The sequence below is a fragment of the Hydra vulgaris genome, chromosome 06, assembly GCF_038396675.1.
Source record: "Hydra vulgaris chromosome 06, alternate assembly HydraT2T_AEP".
NCBI classification, from domain to species: Eukaryota; Metazoa; Cnidaria; class Hydrozoa; order Anthoathecata; family Hydridae; genus Hydra; species Hydra vulgaris.
Genome location: NC_088925.1, coordinates 44,523,881 through 44,550,126, shown reverse-complemented (window position 1 = coordinate 44,550,126; position 26,246 = coordinate 44,523,881). Strand labels below are relative to the sequence as shown.

Below are 26,246 nucleotides of genomic sequence, written 5' to 3'. Positions count from 1 at the left end.
TACTTAGGACAGTGGTGTTATTTGAGACAAAATGAGTAATTTTGTTAGGTTGGCATTACCTCACATACCATATTTCTAAGCTGATTCAAGCTGGAGCTTTTACAAACATTATTCTGAGATAGTATGAGTTCGATGAAAGTTTATTAGCAGCCTTTTTACTTCAGTTTTTACTTGGTACACAAAGAACAACAAAGAACCCGGGTCAGTTTTTTTCTGGTTTTACTCTTTAAACTCTGCAGCCCTAACGGGAAAATTTTTTGTAAATATTAAAGCGCAGTCTTAAAATCTATCAATTTAGGTAAAATTTTCAACTTGAATTCATTTTAAAAAAATTTCTTGGGGTCCTTATGGGGCCTCAAAAAATAAAAAGTTTGCCAGTTTTACCCCATCCCGGGTTAAGAGGTGTTTAAACTATTAAAATGATTATTAATATACTATTAAGTGTAAATTTTATAGAAATTGTTTTACTATTTATTTTTGCAACAATTTTAAGCCAAAATTCAATATTACTTTTAGATGGAACCAAATATAAGTTCGTATAATCTCACTTTTTATCTGCCAAAAAAATCAAAAAAATTTATTTTTAATAATTGCGTAAAAAAAAAAGATTTTCAATGCAGTTAAAAAATAAAAATAAAAATAAAAATTAATTTTATACAATTTTTTTTTTCTGTAATAAATGCTATGAGCAAACCAGCTTCGTGAAAATTCTTCCAACTTACCCCAAAGGCCTTTTTTTATAATAAACAGTCTATACCCAGTAAAAAAAAATCTGTGGATTCCTATGGATTTGTGGATCTGTGGATTTTTTTTCCCTGGGATATTATGTTTGTTTTATCATGTTTCATCCGTCCTATTTCATTCTTAGCATATGATTATGTATCCAACACGGAACCCACATGGAACCCTTTTGGTAAAAGCTTTTTTTTTCATTGGATAGATCCTGAACTACTATTGAGAAAAATTCTAACTAGAAATAGTAAACCAATTATGACTGGAATTTTTCCACTAAACTGTTATTCATAAAAAAAAGGGATTGAAGATAAACGCAGTTAGTCAACTTGCCCCTGTTGCCAACTAGTCCCGGTTTTCCCTCTTTAAAGTGATTCCAAAATTATGTTTATTACCTATCCCAGTAAAAACAAACGCTTGTCCTACATGGGTGCTTATGTTAGTTCTGTGTGGGATTCATGGAAACCCACATGAAACCCATGGAAACAAGTATTTTTTTTCACTGGGATATTATGTTTGTTTTATCATGTTTCATCCGTCCTATTTCATTCTTAGCATATGATTATGTGCTTTAGACATACTATTAATAAAACAGCCAGTACTTTCATTTGTTTTAGCTTTATTTAAAAAAAATTGATTGCAAATACAAACGAAAACTTGGAAGTCGTTCGTATGCTGGATACACTGATAAATTTAAAATTCATTGAAACATGAATAAAATCAATCTAAAAGACTTTGAATTCCATATCATTCCAATTCAACTACTTGATAAACTCTAATTTCCATTGAAATATATTAAGTTTTATAATATTATTGTTTTTTTCAATGAATAATCATCGAAATAGTTCTTTCCATTGTATTTTGAGTCAATATATTGACATTCATAGTTTTTTTTTAAACAGAATCATGTAAATCCATAAGAGGAGTTACTTAAACTTAGTTACTTGAACAGGAACCAAGTATCCCAAATAATATTTTGTAGTAAGGTTACCTGGGCCAAAACATTTTATTATTATTTTAAGTAATCTAAACCACAAGAATGGGAGCTCAGTGGTTATATACCCACGCAGATCCATGTTTTGACATTTTTTGTTCGAAATAATAACTTTTTCACCTTACCCTACATTTTTCAAAGTTTAAAATCATATCAATTTTTACGTTAGTTTTAGACATTTATGACTTCCTGTAGTTTAATTTTTGATATAAATATAAGTTTTATAAATTTAATACCTCTTTTTCTGATGAGTTTATATAAAAAAATTTGATAAGTGATTAGGCTGGGTGAACAAAAAAAAAGCATTTGCTTTTACTCAGTAACTGGTCAGCTTTATAAAAACTTAAGCAACTTTGATCAAATTTTTATCGACGTAAAACTGAACAATTACTTCAAAAACGCTGAGTAAAAGCAACATTTTCTACTATCTTATTATTACTCTATTCTTTTAAAAACATTGAGCACTCTATTTTTTAGATTACATTTAAATGTATTCCAATATATATATATATATATATATATATATATATATATATATATATATATATATATATATATATATATATATATATATATATATATATATATATATATATATATATATATACTATATATATATATATATATATATATATATATATATATATATATATATATATATATATATATATATAAATATATGTATATATATATATATGTATATATATATATATATATACATACATATATATATATATATATATATATATACATATATATATATATATATATATATATATATATATATATATATATATATATATATATATATAAATATATGTATATATATATGTATATATATATATATATACATACATATATATATATATATATATATATATATATATATATATATATATATATATATATATATATATATATATATATATTTAAAGTTGAAAATTAGTCTTTATAAAAATGAAAACATTTTATATTTTCTTTGCGCAAAGCATTACCTCAGAGAATGATAGATAAACTCGTTATATTATTACCGATAAAAAAAGCTATGTAAGACTAATTTATAAAAATGTTTATAAAAAAAATTTTGATAAAAAAATTTAATAGAAATAAGCAATATTAATTTTTTTTTTAATTTACATATTCGGAACAAAAAAACATAAACAGTTTAAAACATAGATTCGATGGATTCAGGATTTGAAACTACTTAACAGCTCTGTTGAATCTGCAATAGGAGGAATATGGCATTTATTGTTATTTTCACCTGTAAAAAAAATTTACATTGATTATTTAATAACAGTGGTCATTATTTACAATATTATTTCATTATGAAAAATAATAAAAACAAGTTTTTTTGGGGCTATTTTTAAGATTTTGATAAAACTAGAAAACTTTTTATAACTTTGGCATTAGTTTATGTAATTCGATTTACAGATAACGTCTGTTTACTATAATACTCTTATTATGATTTGAAACATCAAGTTTTTGCTTCTTGATGTCTGATTATAGCCTTAACTCAGCTTTATATCTTATTATTTCAAATCATTAGCCATTATTTAGATTGTAAAAATGGGTTTATGAAAGTTACAATTTCACAATTTATAATACTGCTAAATAACCAAAAACAAAGGCTGCTTGGATAGTTATAGCTATAAATACTGATAAAACGTCAACAAAATATAATTTAAAAAAAACAAAAAAAAAACAATAAAATAATATTGTCAGAATCTTTTAATATTCCTAAAAAAAAATTATAAATTAGTTTTCCTTAAAAAAAGTTCACATGCTTTTCACTTTAATTTTTGATAAACCTAATTTCAATAAAATAATATTGTCAGAATCTTTTAATATTCCTAAAAAAAAAATTATAAATTAGTTTTCCTTAAAAAAAGTTCACATGCTTTTCACTTTAATTTTTGATAAACCTAATTTCAAATTCACCTTGATTGATGAATCAACAGACAAAACTATTCTGCGTTTATGCTTTCTACCATTGATGTCAACAGAAATTAGTTACCTGTAACTTTATAGGGTAAACTGCTACGGTATCAAATCTTTTTGCTCCTTTGAAAACAAAATTAAAGTTTGTTAGTTTTTCATTAAATAGTTTAATTAGATATAGCTCAGGTTAAGAATAAAACGTGTGTCGATTTTCAAAATGTTTGTTTGACGAAGTGTATTCAAAATGTTTTTTTAGACCTCGGATCCAAACTATGAAATGATAGTCATTCCATGTCATTCTAAAATTATTCAGCTACTTGGTTAACTAACCTTTGGCTACTTGGTTAACTAACCTTTATCGGAGCTGTTTAAAAGTTTTTATATACTAAAAGCTACAACTAAGTTAGAGACCTCAGTTCGCAATTACAAATATGCATCAGGAGATACACCTTTTAAAAAAATTGCAGACTATTGCCTCACCTGTATTATTTTCTCAATATTGAACGTATTTGTCGGACAAAAAAAAAAAAGAGTTTCTTTTTCTTTTTAAGCATTAGACTTATTCTACCATTACATTATTATTTTCTTTCTAAATATTACACTTATATTACTATAACATTAATATTTTTTTTCTTAGCATAAGGCTTATAACATTATTAGTAGTCTTACCTATATATGTTAAACTTCTAAGTTTATTTTAAAATTCATAACTAAATAATTTTCTATTAATAAAAACTAGGGGTGTCCCGGATAATATTTTTCAATTATCCGACCGGGTATCGAATACCTGGATACTTAAAAGTTATCAGACCGGTTAATGTAATTCAAATCCTAAAATAGATACTTAATTATGACAAAGTATTACCGTGATAAACCTTTGAAATGGTGATTTTTGTTAGGAAGCTTTTCAAAATTAATGATAGCTGTGATTTCACAGCAATATGCATTCCATGAGGAAAGCAGATTAGTAGGGGATGCAGTAAATCTGGTCAGAAGTCATTTACCACAACTCGACTGCATAATCATGCAAAAAAAGTTTCATTTTGAATTGTATGAAGAGGAAAAAAAAAAGTTGAATCTTTTTCAGCTACACATGGAAATTCAAAATGTACTGAATTCTGATCAAGTCCCTTTTGTAAAAGTTGCTCATGGAGTTGATGTTTTATTTCATCACTCAATTAAGAAAACAAATAATGACGTTTTAAATTATTGGAAACATAAAGAGATGTTTCAAAAGCTAAAAGAATTAGCACTTATGTTACTTGCACCATCTGCATCTACTGTATATTTGGAAGATTGTTTTCATTATTAATGAGAAAAAGCAATTAAGGCTACCTCAACGCGGAGAAATGTTAATTTATTCACGTTGAGATAAAGGAAATCTAAATAATGATAAACTGATGTATTTATTACGCACATATAATTTTAATAGTATTTTAATAATAATAATAACAACAATAATAATAACAATAATAACAATAATAGTAATGATAATAGTAAAAATAACAATAACAACAACATTGATTAGAAACCATTAACATTAGATTATTTAAAATTATAACATTTCTACACCTTTTCAAGATGTAATTGAGAACCTGAAAGTTGTAATTAAGAAAAGTAAGATGTAATTGAGAAGTACAACATGTAATTTAGAAGTCGCAATATGTAATTAAGAAACACAACATGTAATTAAAAAATTTTAAAATGTAATTGAGAAACCCAACATGTAAATAAGAAGTCGCAATATGTAATTTAAAAAACAAAAGTTGTAATTAAGAAATTGTTATATGTAAATGAGAATACATTATTTGCAATTGCGAATTCAATGTAAGTTTAAAGGTCATTATAAAAGATCTTCTTAGATATGCATTTAATAAGTTAATAATATCAAATTTAGCATTTGTATGCACCACCAATGCAGTACTACAGTAATGGAATTGAAAGATCGTTGTGTTATTTGTCAATACACTATGAATAGAAAGTCTGTTATTAAATTGAATCCGTGCAAGCATTTATTTCACCAAAATTGTTTACAACTACTTCTGGAACAACCAGAACCGCCTTGTCTAATTTGAAGGCATGAAATAGATACAACTGAACAAGTTGAAAGAAAACATGTTTTATCTTCATCGAATGATAGAAGAAGAGTAATTGAATGTGCTGAGCGAAACAACGAATGGTTGACTCTGGCGCAAACTTTAGGTGTCAATTGTAAGACAGTATACAATTGGGTCCGTTTTAAACCAAAAAAATTAACCGATGATCAAATCGAAGAAACACTAACATGGATTGAAAGTGACTGTCAGTTGACATTGGTGGCCATTAAAACAAGGAAATATTAAGATAATTTAATATTAGCATCAGCACAACCACAATTGCCAATTACCTCGAAGGCAGACTATTTTCATTTAAAAAAGTGCAAAAGGAGCCTACTACAATAAATAGTAATGAAAATAAACAAAAAAGAGCATAATATGTTGAGAATATTGACGAACACATCACAAATGGTCATCAGATAGTTTGGTTGAATGAAAAAAATTTTAATCTTTTTTGTAGAAAAACGCAAGGACGTGCCAAACAGGGAAAAAGAGCAATAATGAAAATACCTTCTTCAAAAGGTGCAAACATACATTTGATTGCAGCTATATTAAATGTCGTCATGATGGAAACTCGCAGAGAATTATTTAAAGCAGATTTTTGTAACGAGTAGATATTGGCTTTGTTTAACCAGTGGGTTACACCCGGGAATCGTTTAGAGGATTTGGTCGTAGTAACAGACAATGCTCTATGTCACACTCGTTTGGAAAGGGTATTTGAAAACTCACCGTCTCAGTTGTTATAATTAGGACCCTACAGCCCAATGTTAAAACCAGTGGAAGCTATCTGGTCCAAAAATAATTCGCATTCCACCTGTATTCGGTGGCAGGGTTATGGAACGACGAATGCAGTATTTAGAAAGAATTGTTACTGCGGCAAAAAATACAATAATGGGAGGTGATTGTATACGCGCTGTACAACATACGACCACGCATTACGCAACGATTTTAAATATGGAAGACGTCCAAGTTGGCGCTTAACTGAATATTGCAATGACTTTTAAAGACGTTGTTTAAATTTAAATTTTAAATTTGTATGTAAATAAATTATTTGTTTTTTATTTATTATTCATCTGAAATCTCAATTAAATTTTTCACAAACAAAATAAAAGAAAGTTTTAATTGACACTCAATAGGATTTTGCCAGTTACCGCCCAAACCTCAAATGCCTTTTTCATTACTTTTTATGTTTTATTGATATTATATAATTATTTCCGGCCTTAAATTACAAAGTATATTAGGACTACAAAATTCAAAATACAAAGAACTTTGTAATCTTTATACTTTTCTCAATTACAATTTTTATCTTCTCAATTACATCTTACGATTTGTTATTTACAACTTACATGTTCTAAATTACATCTTACGTTTCTCAATTACAACTTTTATCTTTTAATTTACATCTTACGTTTCTTAATTACATCTTTCATGTTTTAAATTACATCTTAAGTTTCTTAATTACAACTTTCAAGTTCCCAATTACATTTTGAAAAGGTGTAGATTTCTTTCGATTTTTAAATGACATGAACATATCCGGTGTCAAAAACCAGATAAAATTATTATCTGGCCAGATACCAATTGCTATTATTTTTAGGGGTGTCCCGAGTATCCGACCAAATAGCTTATCCGGGACACCCCTAAAAAAAACGCATCAGGTTTCGACTCTAAAAAAAATTGAAAAGATCGTTTTTCTTTATTATAAAATGCTTCTAACCATGCATTGTTTAATAGAACATTGACTGTAGAAACAGATGTTAAATTATTTAAAATTACAGTTAAACTAGTCGATAACTTTTTAATTCTTAAATTTTTTTAAATCAGATCGTGAATCTATTGATTACACACATAACTTTACAAGGAGATTTATATTTTATTGATATCAAAGTTGCAAGATCTTTTGGGTTACATGAGCAATCTAAAATATAATCACCTAATTTGTAGTTAAAACCTAAAATATAATCGCCTAATTTGTAGTTAAATTTGTAGTTAAATACTCTGATGCATTAGAGCAAGTGCTAACCTATGTGCAAAACACTTCTTGCTGGCAATTGCCAATTGCCAAGTTTCTGACCAAAGTATAGCTTTACGAAGAGCATTAATTATATTGCGGCAATAGTTCATATTAAGATATGAGCTGTATAACTTTAAGTCATTACCATAAAGCTTTATTTTACATTCAAGATTGTTTACAACAGATAAGTTAGTAATAAATAATAGTTATACAATAAATTAAGAAGATTAATAATAATTAATAAATAGTATGTAATAATAGGTAGCATGGAGATAAGCCTGTAATTTAAGACACCGGTTTTATCTCCAGATTTTAGAACTAGTGTTTAATAATTTGGAGGTAGGTGTTGTCTTTACAAAATAGTTCGCCTCACTAAATTTAAATACACCCTGAAATGCCCTTGTTTACAATTACCTCTGTTCAAAGCTGCCTCCCTTCTCCTGTTTCCTTTTGAAAATGTGAGAATGGAGGCAAATAAATGTTTATGATAATAGACGATTTATTATAGTTCAATATTAGCTCTTTTGATCCTAGCGGCAGTTGAACATCTTTGTGTACATCTTTTGGTTATAAAAAAATTCTCTTTGTATTGCGTAAAACTTTGTAAAGCATTACTTCGCAAAGCTAGACTTTGTTTTATCTCCACCTTTGTTTTATCTCCGCATTTTTGATTTTTAAGATAAAACAATTTTAAAACTCTTTATGAGATAAAAATATTTTAATCACTTTTGCTTTTTATGCAACTTTTGGACCTATGGCAGTGATTTAAATACAATTGAAAAACATTATTCAGAAGAATATTATAACGCAATCAATAACTAAAAATTTTCCTAAAGTTGAGATCGAACAAGATAATTTTAACCTCGCTATTATAAATCTGACTAGAAGTTGCAGGTTGTAGCACTAAATTGTTAAAAGAGTATAAAAAATTGTTATAATAATCATAAAAATTGGCAAATGTTGACATATTTGTAGTTCATAACTTAAAATTACTTTTAAACTCAAAGTATATGTAGACCTGGACATCATTAGAAACAATGCTAAAAAGTGTCTGATGATAACCACAATGATGGCTAAAAAGTGTAATTAGATTTCAATGTTCTACTCTATTTAAATTAATGTATTTTAAATTGTTGGTGTTCTCTTTTACAGGTGAAGGTTATTTGACTGAAAAATATTTATAAAAAGAAATTGACTTTATTTCCTAAAATAGGTAAAGTGAAAGATTTAACTACGAGAAAGGTTTCAGCAGTGAAAACACTGGTTAAGGAACAGCACTACAGTTGGAGGGAGATTGCTGAGAAATGATTTTCTACAACTTCAAAGAAGAATAAGCAAAGAGCAGGAAGAAAGGAAAAAGAACAAGAAATGTAACGGATAAAATTGTGATTTTCTTCATGACGGTCTTTGGAATAATGTTTTTTCCCTCTCCGCTGAAAAATGATCCTCCTGATGCTAAGCTCCATTATTCTTAGTTTACTAAATCTCTTTTCTTATCTCAGAAGTTTAGCTTTAGAGACTTTTAGAAAATAATCAAAAGCGTTATTAACAAGGGCAAGTCTAACATCTCATCTCTAATTCAAAGGGCTGATCTTATTACATCTTCCAAAGATAAGACAGAACTGTGACCACAATCTTCCTATTATTCCAGTTAAACAGGTTAACTTAATGTTTGACATTCAAATCATTTGTTGCTAAAGTCATATTTCAATAAAACTCTCCCCTCGGCTTGTGATTGAGACAACATTTCTTTCATAGTCTTACAAAAACGGTCTCGAAAACTCTCTTCGATTCTCTTTAAACTTTTTATTAATTACTTGACTGAATATTATTTTCCTGCCTGCTGGAAAATGGCAAAGTTAACATCTGATAAGCTTGCATCTCTTTATTGAGCTTGCCATTATCTTAATCATGATTCTAATCTCAACCCTTTTAGATCTTTTATTTATCCCTAATATATGGTAATTTATTTTTATTTATCCCAATATTGAGTAATGTTGTCATATTCGAACTAGTTTTCTGAATAATGCTCTTTCTCTTTTATACAAGGTCCAAAAACATATTTTAAACGTAGCTGGACCTGCTAAAAATACACTTACCCAATGATTAGAGGTTTTTCATTATAAGCTTGACGATCTTAGAAAGGATCTGGTCACTTGTTATTGCTTCAATTCTTCTTTTATAAAAACATATGTTTATAGGAACTTTTCAGATATTTCAAGGTATATGCTGGTTCAAAAGGAAAGCATCAGGATTATGCGTATTTGTCTGCATACTTTTTAATATTTTTTCCTATTAAAAGATTTAAACGAGGAAAAATATTACAAGTTTTGGTAATATTGTTATCCTCAAATTGCAATAATATCACCTGTTTTGGGGCAACGAATAAAATAAATGTTGTCTTACATTCATCCCATGTTTGCAAATTAAGTCATGGGTGGCAGAACAACTGTTGTCTTTGATTTGTCTTAAAAAATAACTTCAAACGCGTCACGCGAGTTTACAACGGAAAATTGCATCCCTGGTCCGCGAATATGTAAAAAATAAATAATTTGCCCAAAAATTAGGCCGTTTTTTTCTGAAGTTCTTCGAACTTTCTATGACCAATAACAAGCACAACCAGAAAAAACTTTTTTTCTATACAAACAGAAAACACACTGTGACAAATCAGATATCATTTATGTGAGTCACCAGTTTTAGTGAGACAATTAGCTCTGAAAAAATCACAAAATCAACTCACTTAACGATCAATTTCAAGCAGTTTTTAGTAAAAAAAAATTATATGAAGACAATTTTCTCCTCTTTGATCATCAAACCAACTCAACCTTCAATAGCCTAACTTTCGACTTTCATGTTACTCTTCTGGTACACTTATTTCTTGTTACATCCAAATCACATGGTGTAAACAGCAGTCCTTACACCTTACGCTCTTGTTCTACTTCCGCGACGACTCCTCTTACTCTCATTATTCCAAAATTGTGCTCCAAAGCAAGTGTGAACTAAAAAAACTAAGCTAGGAGTCCAGATGTATACACCTCAACCTCACATATCTAGCTTACATGCGTAAAAGATGGTTATCTCATTCAAAAGTGTAAAGTTGAAAGAACCATTGACATGACTGATGACTAGCTGGTATTCTTTTATTACAATTCCACCAAAAGCTAATCACAGAGAGAGACTTTAATTCAAGAGCAGAGAGAGACTTCAATTTAAGAGCTAATCACAGAGAGAGACTTCAATTTAAGACCTAATCACAGAGAGAGGCTTTACTCTAAAAGCTAATCACAAAGAGAGACCTCAATCTAAGAGCTAATCACAGAGAGAGACTTCAATTCAAGAGCTAAAAACTGAGAGAGACTTCAATGGAAAAATAATGCAATAATTTAGGTTGTTTTAATTTTTTTAACTACTGCAGTTCCAACGCATAAAACAGCTTTTTAGAAGGCGTAGTCTCTGCATCTGAACAAAGCTTCAAAACAAGCTTTGACAGGTTTCAACGTTACAGCAGTTCAAACCTTTTCTATGTAGAAACTGCTTTATTATAAGCTTCACAATTGCTAATACTTAACAATGTACACTACTTGCATGCTACCAGGCACTTTAATTAAACGAAGCAAAAATTTAAATATAACCACATTTTGTTATCAAAATTCGCTACTGCGCAAACCCTAATATGTTTCGTATAAAACTTAGTTTTTTTAATTTTTACGTCATTTTAAATTTGTCGTTTTATTAAATAATTCATTTTATTAAATTATAAGATTTAACGAACTTGTTTAAAAAACTGAAAGTAAAATTTTTGAAAAATATTTAAAAACAGGCGCGAATCAGAAGATCATCCGAAGATAATTAAAACCATTCATGCAAAGATAACAAAAAAGTAATCTATCAAGGTTAAATACTAATAACTTTTTACATAAAATGTCTATGAATGACATAATACTAATGAAGCATGCAATGTCTTTTTGAATGAATCTCTAAATATATATAATGAAGAAGTTTAATATAAAATAATAAAAACGAAAACACTAGCAAACCCTTGGATGAACAAAACTTTATAGTAAAAAAATTACTAGTAGTTCATCACTTTATTTTAATATTACTATTAATGAAATTTATATTTACAGCACAACTGGTGTTTTAATTTCCAATGACATAAAGCAAAATTACCAAACTTCTATTGCTGCAGCCAAGGCTAACAAAATGCTTGGTATCCTAAAACATTGCTTCATAAGTAGAGATGTACAACTCTGGAAAAAGCTATATACAGCTTATATCCGTCCACTTCTAGAATTTTCCATTACGACTCGGTGTCCTTATTTAGAAAAGGACATTTCTATAATTGAAAGCATTCAACGGCATGTTACAAAAGTACTACAAGAAATAAAGCCTTTTGACTATCAATCAATGTGTACCATACTTGGTCTCACTTCACTTCTGCAAACGAAGAAAACGATTGGATCTTATTCAAAAATTTTAATTAAGGAATAATATTGAGTTAGTTAACTGGTGTATTATTCCAATTAACATTCCCCCAGCTATAGACATTGCATCCGGTACCTTCGTGAAATCGACAAAAACTGTCAGGTCCGATTTAACTTTTTTAACAACCGTGTACCCACGCATGAAATGCCTTGCCAGACAATGTCGTAAATATTACTTCAGTGAAAAAGTTTAAAACTAATTTAGACCGGCATCTAAAACAGTTACCATAATACATCATTTTCCGTGGTTGCTTTAATGCTGCTATACGAACTAGCTTTTCTAGTTAATGATGAACTTACGGTTCATGTATCGTCCGTGTAACTTGTTAATAATAATAAAATAATGGAAATCTCAAAAGACTTAAACAGTTACTTTACTAACGTTACTCTAAAATTAGCCAGTAAAATCGTACTTCTAACTGATTCATTTAAAATCTAATTAAATTCTTCTAATAATAATTTATTATTTGACAGTGAATTAACCGTAAAAGAAATTGAGGATGCTTTCTCATCTTTAAAAATGAATCTCCGGGTTTTTGATTGAATATCAACTTATATTGTAGTTTCAAACAAACAAAAAACATTAGCGAACCTTTTTTTATATTCTTAAACTTTCAACAAATAAAGGAATATTTTCTGATACATTACAAGTAGCTAAATCTTGCCGACTTTATCAAGGCAATGATAGTTCCGATATTTCAAATGAAAGACCTAAATCCGTATTATACTTTTTCTCAAAAATATTTGAACGCGTTATGTATGACAGAATTTATGTCTATTTTGCAAAAAATAAACTCTTTTACCTCAAACAGTTTAATTTCCTAAAGAATTCTTCAACAGAGCATGAAATTATTGAGGTAGTTGACCAAATAACCAACGGATTTAAAAAAAGTTTACACAAGGAATACCTATAGATCTGTCAAAAGCATTTGACACAGTACAACCCATACTTTTAGAAAAGATAAATTATTATAGTGTAACAAATAAACACATTTATTTGGGTTAAAAGTAACCTTACTGACTAAAAACAGTGCGAAATCAATTCGGATTCTGGTACATTAAAAACTTTGTGTGGAGTTCCGCAGGTTCAATCCTCGGTTCTTTCACTCTGTTCTTTTATTTCTTAATCTCTGGCATTTTCATATATACCAGCTACTTCGCTAACAAGGATCTGCAAGAGTAAACTTAATTATGTATGCTTATGATGTCAATTTATTTATGTTTAATATTTATATTAATCAGCAATCATATGAATATTAAACTGATGAAGTAAGTAAAGGTTCAGAGCTAATAAGTAAAGGTTCAGAGTTCTCAAAAAACGTAGATAAAACTCAATATGCATTGTTTTATAAAAAAAACACAAGAAAAAAACCTTTTTAAATTGCTAGCTTTCTATATAAATGATAAGCAAATTAAAAGTAAAAAATTCAAAGTCTTCAATTATCATACTAGCCTATATCATAGCTACGTTAATTATAGTAATATTGCATAGGCAAGCACACTATCTGCTAAATTTCAAAGGATGTTTAGTAAGCTAAAACATGCTTGCAGAACTATAAACCAAAAAAAAAGATTTGAGCATGCAAAGCCATTAATAAGGGAAATAAAAATGAATATGAGATAAATAGATTTCAACACATAATCTTCATGTATAATAATTAAAAAAATCTCACACCAAACAACTTCAAAACAAAGTTTAAAATAAATCATGATCATTTTCATTTCCCTTATTAATGGCTTTGCATGCTTATATCTTCTTTTTTGGTTTATAGTTCTGCTAGCATGTTTCTGCGCACTAAATATCCTTTGAATCTAGATAGATATATTTTCTGAAACAGTTATAAAAATAACCATTTCAATATGGCAAAATAATTTAATTAATTTAAGTTTCATATAAAAAAAATAAATTTTGAAATCAAACAAAAGCTTTGAAATTTAATGAACTTTTTAATTTAACTTTTAATTTAACTTCTTATATATTTAAAGGAATTTATTTTATTCATTGTTTTTTACTCTACCTATATAACGGAGATTTTTTTTTTTACCTATATAACGGAGATTTTCATATTTTAATGGAGTTTGATATAATTTTTAAACCAATTAAAATTTACTTTACAACATTAGCTTTACACTTAAAGGCCCGCATTGGGGTTAAAGGCCCGCATTGGGGTTTATCCGTATCTTTCTTGAGCCCCTGTCTGTTTATATAGACCCTTTTTTTTATTTGATGAAAACGTTTTTGTTTTAAAACTTTGTATTTTTTTTTTTTTCATTGAATGAACAGCGAAATATGTTGAAAAAAAAAATCTTAAAAACGAACACTGAAGTAAAATTTAAAATTTAGTGTTCAAATATTCAAGAGTAATCAAAATTAATTTTTTTGCTAAAAATGACTGTTGATTTTTGCTTTTTAACAGTTTTCTTTTTTTTCAAAGTTGCAATAAAATTTTTTTATAAAAATTGTATAAAACGATTTTGTTTCATAGTTTTATTATAATATTATATTACATAGGTTGTTTCTCTTTACCATCTAGTTTATTATAATATTATATTACATAGGTTGTTTCTCTTTACCATCTAGTTTATTATAATATTATATTACATAGGTTGTTTCTCTTTACCATCTAGTTTATTATAATATTATATTACATAGGTTGTTTCTCTTTACCATCTTTCATCTTTACCATCTAGTTAAATGAAATTACAGATAAAATAAGCAGTGTATAAAAAGCTATATTAAAAAAATCACGACCAGTAAAACATCACGGTTCTCAAAGTTGCTATCCTTAAATACTAACTACTATCTCCATCAAAAATTTCAAAATTGTTCTTTGTTCTTTTAAGTTTCACAGCTGGAACGAACTGGAACGGTTCTTTACTTTTGTTATAACTTTGTAACAATATTAAAAGAATTTTAAACCGCTCGCAGTTCTTCCGAAGGTTGTGTAATTTTTTTTTCTCCTTCTTTCACACTCTGGAAGTAGTTTAAGGCTCTCGACGGACAACCGGATACCCGCCCGCTGGTTTCTGCCCGGGTATCATTATCAAATGACGGTCACCTGTCATTTGCTAAGTTTAAAATTAATTTCATTCGTTTTTAAAGTTTAAAACGATTAATCTTAATATAACAATTTAAGAATATAAACTTGGCGTGTGAAAGAAGTTCTTGAAAATCTCATTGTTGAAAATTTTAATAGCTACGATTTCCTTATCAGCAACAAAATTTCTAAAAACGTTAGAAAAATTGTTTGAGTTTCTGACTCAGATACATGGCCCTAGAGAAGTGGGGGCTTAGAGCGGAGGGGAGGAGGGGAGGGGGAAGGCTACACGATCTTCCCCCCTCCCCCTCACTTTTCGATTTGTCGCGCCTCTGATAATGTTTTATAAGCAATTTGAAAACATTTATAAAACCTTCGTTTTTTAAATATCTATAACTAATTTCTTTAATCGCGAAACAGCTAAATAAAAATATTTCGCAATTAAACGAGTAATAAAATTGAAAATGCCGCAAATATATAAACTTTAGTAAATAACAGTAAATTTAACGTTACCTTTCGATTAAAAAAAAAGAACTCTTTGTATAGAACTTGTTGCAACATGGTATTGAACTTGCTACAACTAATAAAAAGTTGCTTTGTTCATGTAAGGCATTTTTCTTATTGAATTTGTATTTTCCTTTATTTATTTAGAGTTTTATGTTTCATGAATTTAATAATTAAGTTTAGATATTCTTAGATATTATTTATTATCTAATAATTACAGTTTTCAAATTAGATTTAAATAAGTTTGTATTAATTATAGTAAAATTACGAAACAATCTATCATATGATTTACTTCAGTGCTTTGTCTTTAAAACTAAAATTGTCTGGTGCAAAAGAGAAGCGTCGTAAACGACTAAAGGAAATGTTGGAAGGGGCAGATACCAACCGCACTATTACTTCTTCCTATGCAAGAAGAACTGTCGTCTCATCAATTTCTCCTAGCTCTGCCTCTACCTCTAGCCTTGCAACTACAGCTACTAAATCATTTTTTTTAGATAATACTTCGAATTCTAATGGTTTTAACAGTACTTTACTACTGCATCTCTGGCGAACAAAGTCATTGCTGCAACTACTTCTTCTTATGTTGGCTCTTTATCCACTGTTACTTTGGCATCATCTTCCAACTCTGTCTTTAATTTTTTTCTTCGTTTACTAATTCAGCCAACAATAATGTTAACTCTGCCTCCACTGTTACAGTCTACCGAAAAAAAGCATCTAAGTAATTGTCCGCATCAACCTGTGTTAGTTTTTCTAAAACTTACATGTAGTAGTCAGAAGCGATCATTTTGTCAGCAATGGTACAAACTGTTTCCGTGGTTGCATTACAATGAATGTAAAACTACAGTTTTATGCTACTATTGAATTTTAATGGAAATGCATAATTTATCATCTTCAAAATGCAGCGAGGATATTTTCACAAAAACAGGATTTTCTAATTGGAAAAAGGGTTTACAAAAAATCCAAAAATACCAAAATACTCATTATCGAGAAGCCATTGAGAAAGTTATAACTATTCCTTCAACAACTAAAATTATTGGCGAATTTCTCAACAAAACTCATGCAGAGGAAAATAAGGAAAATAGAGCAATGTTGATAATAATAAACACGAATATTCAAGTTCTCGCCAGACAAGGTATTGCTCTGCGTGGTGATTACAATACAGACAAAGACTATAAAGAATTTAATTCGAACTTTTCTCAGTTACTTAATCTCAGAAGCAAAGATAACCCCGCTTTAACTAAATGGATGAGAAAGTCGCAAGATAAATTTACAAGTGCAGCTATTCAAAATGAAATTTTGCGAATAATGGATCTCACTATAGGGGAGATGGGGCGCATTGATCGCCGGGGCAGTATGATCTTTTGGCTTTTACTCGTTCATTTTTGCCTTACTAGAAGTGAGATTGCAATTTAATTAACCATTATGCTTCCCTAATTGATTATTCGTAATATTTTTTCATAAAGTTATCAGCGTCAAAAAAAATAAAGAAAATATTGTTTTTCGTCATGAAAAGTGATTTTTTTAAATCGTACTATAATTCAAATATATTTTTATTTAGATGTCTGTATGGGTTAACAACAATTTTATTTTAAATTTGTAAGTGTTAGGTGTATAATATAATATATAATTTTTATTTGGCTGCAATTTATACAGTAGATAATGCTATCAATATGTTACCTATACCTATTGGGGTACATTGATCTTTGACTATGCGGGGCCCATTGATCGGAGGATCAAAGTGCCCCATAGAAGACGAAGTGCCCCATGTTTTTGTTTATAAGCAATACAGTTAAAAGAATGGAATTGTATTTATAATTTTAAAAAAAACTATATATAAACAAACAATAGCTTTTAGCATTTTATTTTTTAAATCTACTTATGTTATAAGCTAGTAATAATAATACTATTATTTTATAATATCAAAAGAATAATATTTAACATAATAATTAAAAAATATTTAACATAATATTATTATGTTCTATATTAGCATTTATTAAAAACATATGTTTTTATTGATATATTTTTTTACAGATCTTAAAATGGTTAGAAATAGAATTAAAAAAACAAATAAAGTTGCTATACCAAGTGAAACAATGAAAGTAGCTGTTAATAAAGTTTTAGAAGGAACACAACTGAATGTTGTAGCACGTCAGTTTAACATAGATAGAATGACTATAAAAAGATATTGTCGTAAAAAGAGGCTTAATCCAAATGAAGCTTTCAAGCCTAACTACAACAATAGACAAGTTTTTACAGCAGAAGATGAAAAAAGTTTATCAAGTTATTTACTAATTGCATCAAAAATGAACTATGGCCTTTCAACTAGGTCAACGCGATTATTGGCATATGAATTTGCTTTAAAAAACAATTAGGTGTGCCCATCATCATGGATCAAAAATAAAATTGCAGGCATTGATTGGTTGCAAGGTTTTATGAAAAGACAACCAGAGTTGTCTCTACGAACACCTGAAGCAACGAGCTTCGCACGATCAACAGCTTTTAACAAACACACTGTAAGAGAGTTTTTTCAAAATCTTAAAACGGTAAGAAATCGATATAAATATAATCCTAACTGTATATATATTGATGAAACTGGTTTAACAACCGTTCAAAAGCCGGTAAAGATTTTAGCTGGTAGAGGAAGCAAACAAGTTGGAAGAATCACATCTGCAGAACGAGGAACATTGGTAACTGCATGTTGTGCCTCTAATGCTATTGGAAATTCCATTCCTCCATTATTTATTTTTCCTAGGGTAAAGTTTCATGATTACATGATTAAGGAAGGACCTCCTGGATGTGTGGGATTTGCAAATCCTTCTGGTTGGATGAACTCAGAAATTTTCATAGAATGGATTAAACATTTTGTTAAATATTCAAACTGTTCTCAGGAATCTCCAGTTTTGTTACTTCTCGACAGTCATGAAAGTCATATTTCTGTTAAAGGCTTGGAGCTTGCAATTCAACACGGAATTACAATGATAAGTTTTCCTCCCCATTGCAGCCATAAATTGCAGCCATTAGATAGAACTGTTTTTGGACCATTGAAAAGGTTTTACAATTCTGCATGTGATAATTGGATGGTTTCAAACCCAAGACCAATGACCATTTATGATATTGTTTTAATAGTTCGAGAACCGTATACAAAAGCTTTCTCACCATCTAATATACAGACATGATTTAGAGTAGCTGGCATTGAGCCATTCAATTCTGAAATTTTCAAAGATGACGAATATACTATATATTACCATCATCAGTTAATATAACGAATATAATATTACCATCATCAGTTACAGATAGAGCTGCTCCAGATACAGTTACTATCACTCCTGTCAACAACATGGAATCTGAAATGATACCAGCACATGTTAATCACATAGAGTCTGAAATAACTATAGTAAATATTGAAACAAGTATTTTAAACAAAGTGTCAACAAGTGTTGCTTCTATAATCTCACCTGAGGTTTTAAAACCTTACCCAAAAGCATCTGCCAGAAAAAAAAATGTTAAAAGTAGGCAGTTAAAAACAAGGATCTTGACTGATATTCCTGTCAGAAATGAAATTCGTTTGTCAAAAGAAAAGAAAATTTTGAAGCAAACCAAAAACCAACAAAAAGTCTCCACAAAAGATAAGAAAGAAACTAAGAATTACTTGCTTAGGAATAAAAAACAATGTAAACCAAAAGCTGCTTCACAACTTGACTTTCACAAATGATGAAATATTCTTAATCAAAATATTGTACTTTTAACAAGTTTTGTAAACTTAAAAGTTGTATTCTTATTTCAGTCTTTATATTTCAGTTCTCATAAATTTCAGGTTGTTGTAAAGTTTTAAACGTTTATAAAGCGGGTAGCTTATAGCTGCTGTGATTTATACATTTTTTAATTAAAAATTAGACTAGTGGCTTTAACTGCTATATTTAAAAAATAATTAAAAAATTTAGATGTATTATATGTTATACAATATTACCCTTTGACTAAATTATTTACAAGATTTAGTTATAGAAGTGTTAAACGTTTAGATAATATTACGCATATAAGATCAATGTGCTCCAAGTCGGAGATCATAATACCCCATAGTTTGGGGTACATTGATCTTTTGAGAGGGTTGTTTAAAAGTTAAAATTATTCATGTTTATCATTTTTTTAAATCAAAATATTTATATATTCCAAAAGCCAGATAGTTCTACATGTGTTTCGTAGTTAATAAGTTTTTACATCTCTTTCAGGTTCTGCGCAATTTTCAAAACACTGCTACGGCGATCAATGCGCCCCCATCTCCCCTACATAGAAAAATTACATCCAACCTTTCTTGAAAATGGTTTACTATTACGGTAGATGAAACCACAGATCATTCCAACACTGAGCAAATGGTGATTTCCTTGCAATATGTAGATGAAGATGACTTGGAAGTGCATGAAGCGTTTGTCGGACAGTATGGAAAACAGATCTGTTTAGATCTATTACAGTATGGAAAACAGATCTGTTGAAAGTATTACTGCAACTTTCAAAGATATTCTTACGCGGATGAATCTTTCAATTAATAATTGACGTGGTCAACTTTATAATGGTGCCAGAATTTCAAGTCTGGAGTTGTAAAGAGAATAAATGACCTCGAACCCAAAGGACTATGTTCCTATGGTTACGATCACGCTTTGAACTTAGCAGTACAAGATAAGCTTTAAGCTATTAGCATCATGAAAAATCCTCTGTACACTGTTTATGAAATTACAAATTTGATACAAAAATCTCCCAAACATGAACGCCTTTTTAAAAAGGTAAAAAAAAAAATTCTCGCTAGGACACCCGGTATTCTTATACTCTGCCCTAAACGCTGTACGGTAAGAGCAAAATCTCTTTATTTCATATCTGAAAATTCATTTGAGTTATTCTGAAACCGTATTGAAATCAAAAGAAAATTGCTTCAACTAGAAAAATCTGCTTTGCCCCACCATCACAAAGTACCTAGTTGTTTTGAAATAGGAGCATCTGCATCAGTGTCATCTGAAAATTCAAGTTTTGACTTTTTCAAGAAGATATATTTCAAGGCTATAGAAATGACAATTGGCAGTATTTAATCTAGATTTGAACAACAAGAATACTTAATGCTTCAAAAGATAGAATCAGCACTTATAAATGTTTCATCTGAAGGTAGTTTAATAAATAACATAGCTCTTGCTTTCTATGCTTTTTAAATGCTTCAAGACTGCACAAATTACAAGTTATCCACGAATCCACAACAGAACCATTAGACACTCTACAAAAAGTCCTTAATTTTGTCAGGTAAGATATGAACGGATTTCTAATAAACCTTATTGCAATTTATTTAAAAATTACAACTGCAGTGTATCTCACATTGACTAACATATGCACTAAAATACGTATTTGTATTCTAATATAACACATAATTTTTAGTGTTTTACAGAGAAGCAAATGAATTTGAACAGGAATCATTATCAGAAATCAGAAAGTTGATAAAACTTATCCTTCTTTTTTATTTAATTTTTTTTATTTTGTTATTTAGGTGCTCCAAGAAGACCTAACGGTCTTGTCACAGAGTACCGTGGAAGTGCGTCTTCCAAGATACTAACTTTAACTAGGAAGTTCACGCCTCCTTCCTTACCGTGACGCGAAAATATGTCCAGAATTTGATTTGAACTTGGATCACTGGCTTCTAAAGCAAGCGCTCTGACCACTGCGCCACGGCCACACGTCAAGCATCAGTCATGTACTATATCAAAAAGAAACAAAAAAAGTTAATAAAATTACAAAATACAGTGAAGTTTGTAGCTGGTATCCTACTGATACCAGCCACAAATGCTACTAGCGAGAGGGCTTTCAGCACACTAAGAAGAATCAAAACTTGGTTACCATGAACCAAGCACGGTTAAACTGTTGTATGCTGTTAAATATACACACACAAAAAACTGATGAACTTAAAATCATAGATATAGCCAATGATTTTTGTAGCCTAAGTGAAGGTAGAAAAACTGTATTTGGACAATTTTGAAATAAAATCTTGAAACTGCTGTAATATTTTATAAAATTCTTATACTATATAAAACTTGAAGTTTGTAAAAATAGCCAAAATTGTTTTTCCGTTACTGATCTATATATTAATTTCCTAATCACATACGCGTTCGAAAATATTGTACTTTAAAGCCAAATTTTACATCATATTATTGAAGATATTTTTTTTAATAATATAAAGTTAAGTTTAAGTAATAAATTACCTCAAAAACCTACAAGATACCACAAAAATTTAGTGTAATACATGCAGTATAAGTATTACTACATAATTCCGAAGAGTTTTATTGCTAAAAGACATATTTGCGCGCCTACTCTTTTAAAAACCTTTCAAAATCTGGAAGGTGGAAGATATTGTTGTGAATTACGTCTTCCAAGATACTAGCAAACAATTAGCATCTGTATCTTAATATTAACATTAATGTATTTGTAATGATGTGATCATCGTGATGGTATTGGAAAATTATTACAACGTAATTACATGTATTTATGGTTATTTATAATATGTATAATATTTTGTGGTTCTGAATTTTATATAAAAAGGATGATATTTGTAAATAATATATTTGCAGTCATATGATAATAAAACAACTATAAACAAACGAGTGAATTCATTAGCGTCACTGGAAAATATTTAATATTTTCCCACTATATAATTATGCTGTTTTAGCACGCAAGAACATATGAGTACCTGCAACTTCAGTGTCATTAGAATACGCTTTCTTGATTGCTTGGCATGTGGTCAGTTAACGGCATGCATCTTTGGCACCCAAAACAGTGAACATGCTAGAAGTTTTTATTGACTGCTAATAACAACAACTTTTCTATTAAAAATATATATTTTTAACAGGTACCTGTTTGTTCGAAGGGTACCTAGACAGGCATTTTAACAGTTTTGACAGCCTAAGATTGTTAAATGTAGCTATCAAATTTTTTATTATAAGTTGCTAGTAATTGTTTTAATATGTGATTAGCAAGTTTGATTTTTGCAACAGCCTGATAACTAAATTTACTTTGTTTTAAAGGAGAATAGATGTAAAATCCTCTATTTTAAAAAACGAATACAAATAGTTTTTTTTTTTTTTTGAAATACAAAAGTTGCCAAAATTTCTAATGACGTATGCCATAATGACTGCAACTTATGCTAGAAATCATTGTTATAGTAGTAGACTTAAAAACACTCTATATGGAACTATCGCAAAGACTAAGCCAAACCTTTCCAAATTACATATCTTCGGAACAATATACTAGCCCTATGAAAATGATAGTAAAAAGTTGGATCCACGTATTAAAATTGGATATTTTATCGGATATGACAGAGAAAGCACTTTATATTTTGTATACCACCCTGAAACAAACTCTGTTCTAAAGCATAGATTAGTAAAAATTACTGAAATTTTTAGACCTATAACACCTAATAATAGTGATGAAGATGAAATCAAAAACTCATACCAAAAATATCAGCATCAACCTACCAAGCTACAACCTACTGAAAACCGTAGGAACCCAGAGAGAACTAGAACACCACCAAAGTATTTAAATGATTACATTATTGACAATTCTGAAAGCAATGGTTACATTAAATATATTGACTACAGCTATTGTGTAAAAGTACCCACTTCAATATGATGACATGTCAATAGGTAGCATATCTTACTCAATTCCTGAAGGATTTATCTGTAAAAATAACTGAACCAGTAAATGTTAAAAGCGATAACCAAGATTCAATTTCTTTATCGTAAAAATCCAGTGAAACATTCACGTTCAAAACATTTCGATTTACAATACCATTTTATAAGAGAGTATATTCAATGGTAATAATCCCAAATGGTATATTTATCCAATATAATATCGAGTGGTATAAAATATCCAATGGTAATAATTCAAAATAATAATGGAAAGATAACCTTGGAATATGTACCATCAAACGAAAACGAGCGGATATTTTTACGAAATCATTTAAAAAGGACTCTATGAAAATATTTAGAGACGTTATATTTACAAAATAACTTTTTCGTAAATTTAGATTTTGACATCATGTGGGGGTGTTAGAGTGATGTCATCTACCCGGCCGTTTTATTTATTATTGTAACTACAGACCATTAAGTAGTTAATCTGAGTTGTAATAGCACGCTTGTCCAAGTGACAAAAAGAAAAACAAAAGACAAAGGGTTAAAAATTTTCCTTCGCAGAGTCTTTAATTAAACCAAGTATATAAATATAACCTAGAAAAAACCTTGAACCTTGAAAATATAAACTTGCAAGTCCAGCGAAAACCACGGCGCAAAAAAGCGAAATGATGTCATATTTTTTAAATAAGTTTTGCGTTGCGTAATTTATAGACGATCCCTAACGTTACATTATAACTTTTTATTTATTTATTTTATTTTTTATTATTTTGCATTTACTAATTTTTTTATTATTAAAAGTTCTAATAAACATTTTGTTATTTTTATTATTAAAATAAAGTTTTAATTATATTTCATTGGTATTTAAACAAGTAAAATTAAAAACGAATTTTTAAAAGCCAATGCTTTTATATGTTATTAAAGCACAAAATTTGCAATCAATTTTTTGTAACTACTATTTTATTACTTTTTTACATTTTTGGAATTTCGTAACTTTTGAATTACTTTTTTTTATTACTATTATACTTTATTAACAAGGCTGCATTTGTGTGTGAAAAAAGCAAAAAAAATTTAAGCCAAGGCGGGTCTCGAATCATTAACAACTGATTGGTAGAACCAAATATATTTAATTTTAAAGTTATTATTCTTTTTTTAATATAAAAATTAACCTAAAAAACAACTTAATTAACTATTAAATTAACTAATTAATTGACTTATTACAAAATTAATTATTGAATATTGTATTGTCATCAAGCAAGAGTATGTATGCAAAAGATTTGAAGAAAATCTATCATCAGGAAGTGACTCAAAAATTGATAGCAAGATTTGATGTTAACAGAGAGGGCCGATAACACGGGTTTCGAAGCAGGGAGGGGGGCACAATCGTCAATTTAAGGTGCTTCTATACAGTTAGACAACTTTTTTTTTAAAACACATTAATTGCAAATATAGTTAACATAAATTACAAATATAGGTCGAATAAAGACCAGTTTTTTTTCAATCCTAATAAAAACTTTTTTTTTTTTTCAATCCTAATAAAAAGTTGGTTTTAGTCCCAAAAAGGGCCTAAACCGTTTACACGATTATTTATCATAGGGTGACTGTTAAACTTTGAAATTTGCATAGTTGTTTTATAACAATGTAAACTACAATCTGTGCCACTTTCACGTTAAAACTATTAAAACTTGCAGAAATATAGACATTTTCATAAGAATTACTGATTTTCATAGTTTTACTCGCCTATTCAATATTTCATAAGTACAAATCTGAATAAGCGAGACTCTTCAATGAGGGTCATTTTGTAGCTATATTAGTAATGAACATTTGTGTAAAATTTCAAGAAGTTTCATAAATCGTTAGTAAAGATATTATGTAAACGGTATAACTAAAACAACAAAAAATACGTTCTGTGAAAAAACAGTTTTAACAATCAGATTATATTTATTAACATAAAGCAAAATAGAACTAACTCAAGGTCCAGAACTAAAGGGATCGCATTCTTTAATGTCTTCTTTTTTAATATAAACTCTTTTCTTAGACTTTTACTTTTTCATGTGCTTTTAAAATATTAGATGACTATTTACAATGAATTAAAGCTCTATTATGGCCACTTTTTAATGCATTTTTTTCAAAAGAAATTTCACGTGGAATACTAAAACAATCAAAACATTTTCAATACAATAAATACCATCATTGGTACTTATGATGGCAGAACACACACTAATTGTAAGTACTTTCCTGCTATAATAAGTAGATTTGGGACAGCGTGTTCAAATAATTCCATTTAAACACTCATTTATATTTTGCGTTTGGTCATGGAGGCATTATTCTAGCAAGAGTCTTGACTTAATTCCTGAAAAAAAAATTATTTTCAGTTATGTTAAGTGCATTAAGAATACTTGAAAACAAATTGAGATAGAATTGCACAAGAAATAACTTGTAATAGAGGTGTTATAATTTCATAACATGGTTGCTAAGGACGTTGCTAAGAGTAAAAATCTATACCAACATTAAGATAAATTGAAATAACCTCTATTTCTTTTTTTTTTTTAATTTTGATGACAAATTAAGATTCTATGATAAGTTTTGATCTTAAAGCAATTATAATTAAAAAAAAAAAATTTTAAGATATTCCCCTTTTTAATGGTATAGAAGTACCTTTAAAAAAAAGTCTTCTATATCTAGAATTTTCTTTTAAAAAAACGGTCCTTTTGAAAAAATGTGAGGAGGGAGGGGGGACGGGACGGAGGGGTGTGTAAACCCCCCTAACCTTCTTCCCGTGTTGTCAACTCTGACA

The 26,246-nt window shown here is 28.8% G+C and overlaps 1 protein-coding gene across 2 annotated transcripts in view; it reads right to left on the bottom strand.

The window, feature by feature from the left end:
- Positions 1-2,730: 2,730 nt before the first annotated feature.
- The window catches only part of LOC136081890 (uncharacterized), a 46,166-nt gene continuing 22,650 nt past the window's right edge, over positions 2,731-26,246 (bottom strand). For both annotated transcript variants that reach the window (XM_065800239.1, XM_065800240.1), the window contains exon 3: positions 2,731-2,987. In XM_065800239.1, the coding sequence (XP_065656311.1) occupies positions 2,914-2,987 (74 nt within the window). In that variant the 3' untranslated portion in view covers positions 2,731-2,913. The remainder of the gene's footprint in view (positions 2,988-26,246) is intronic.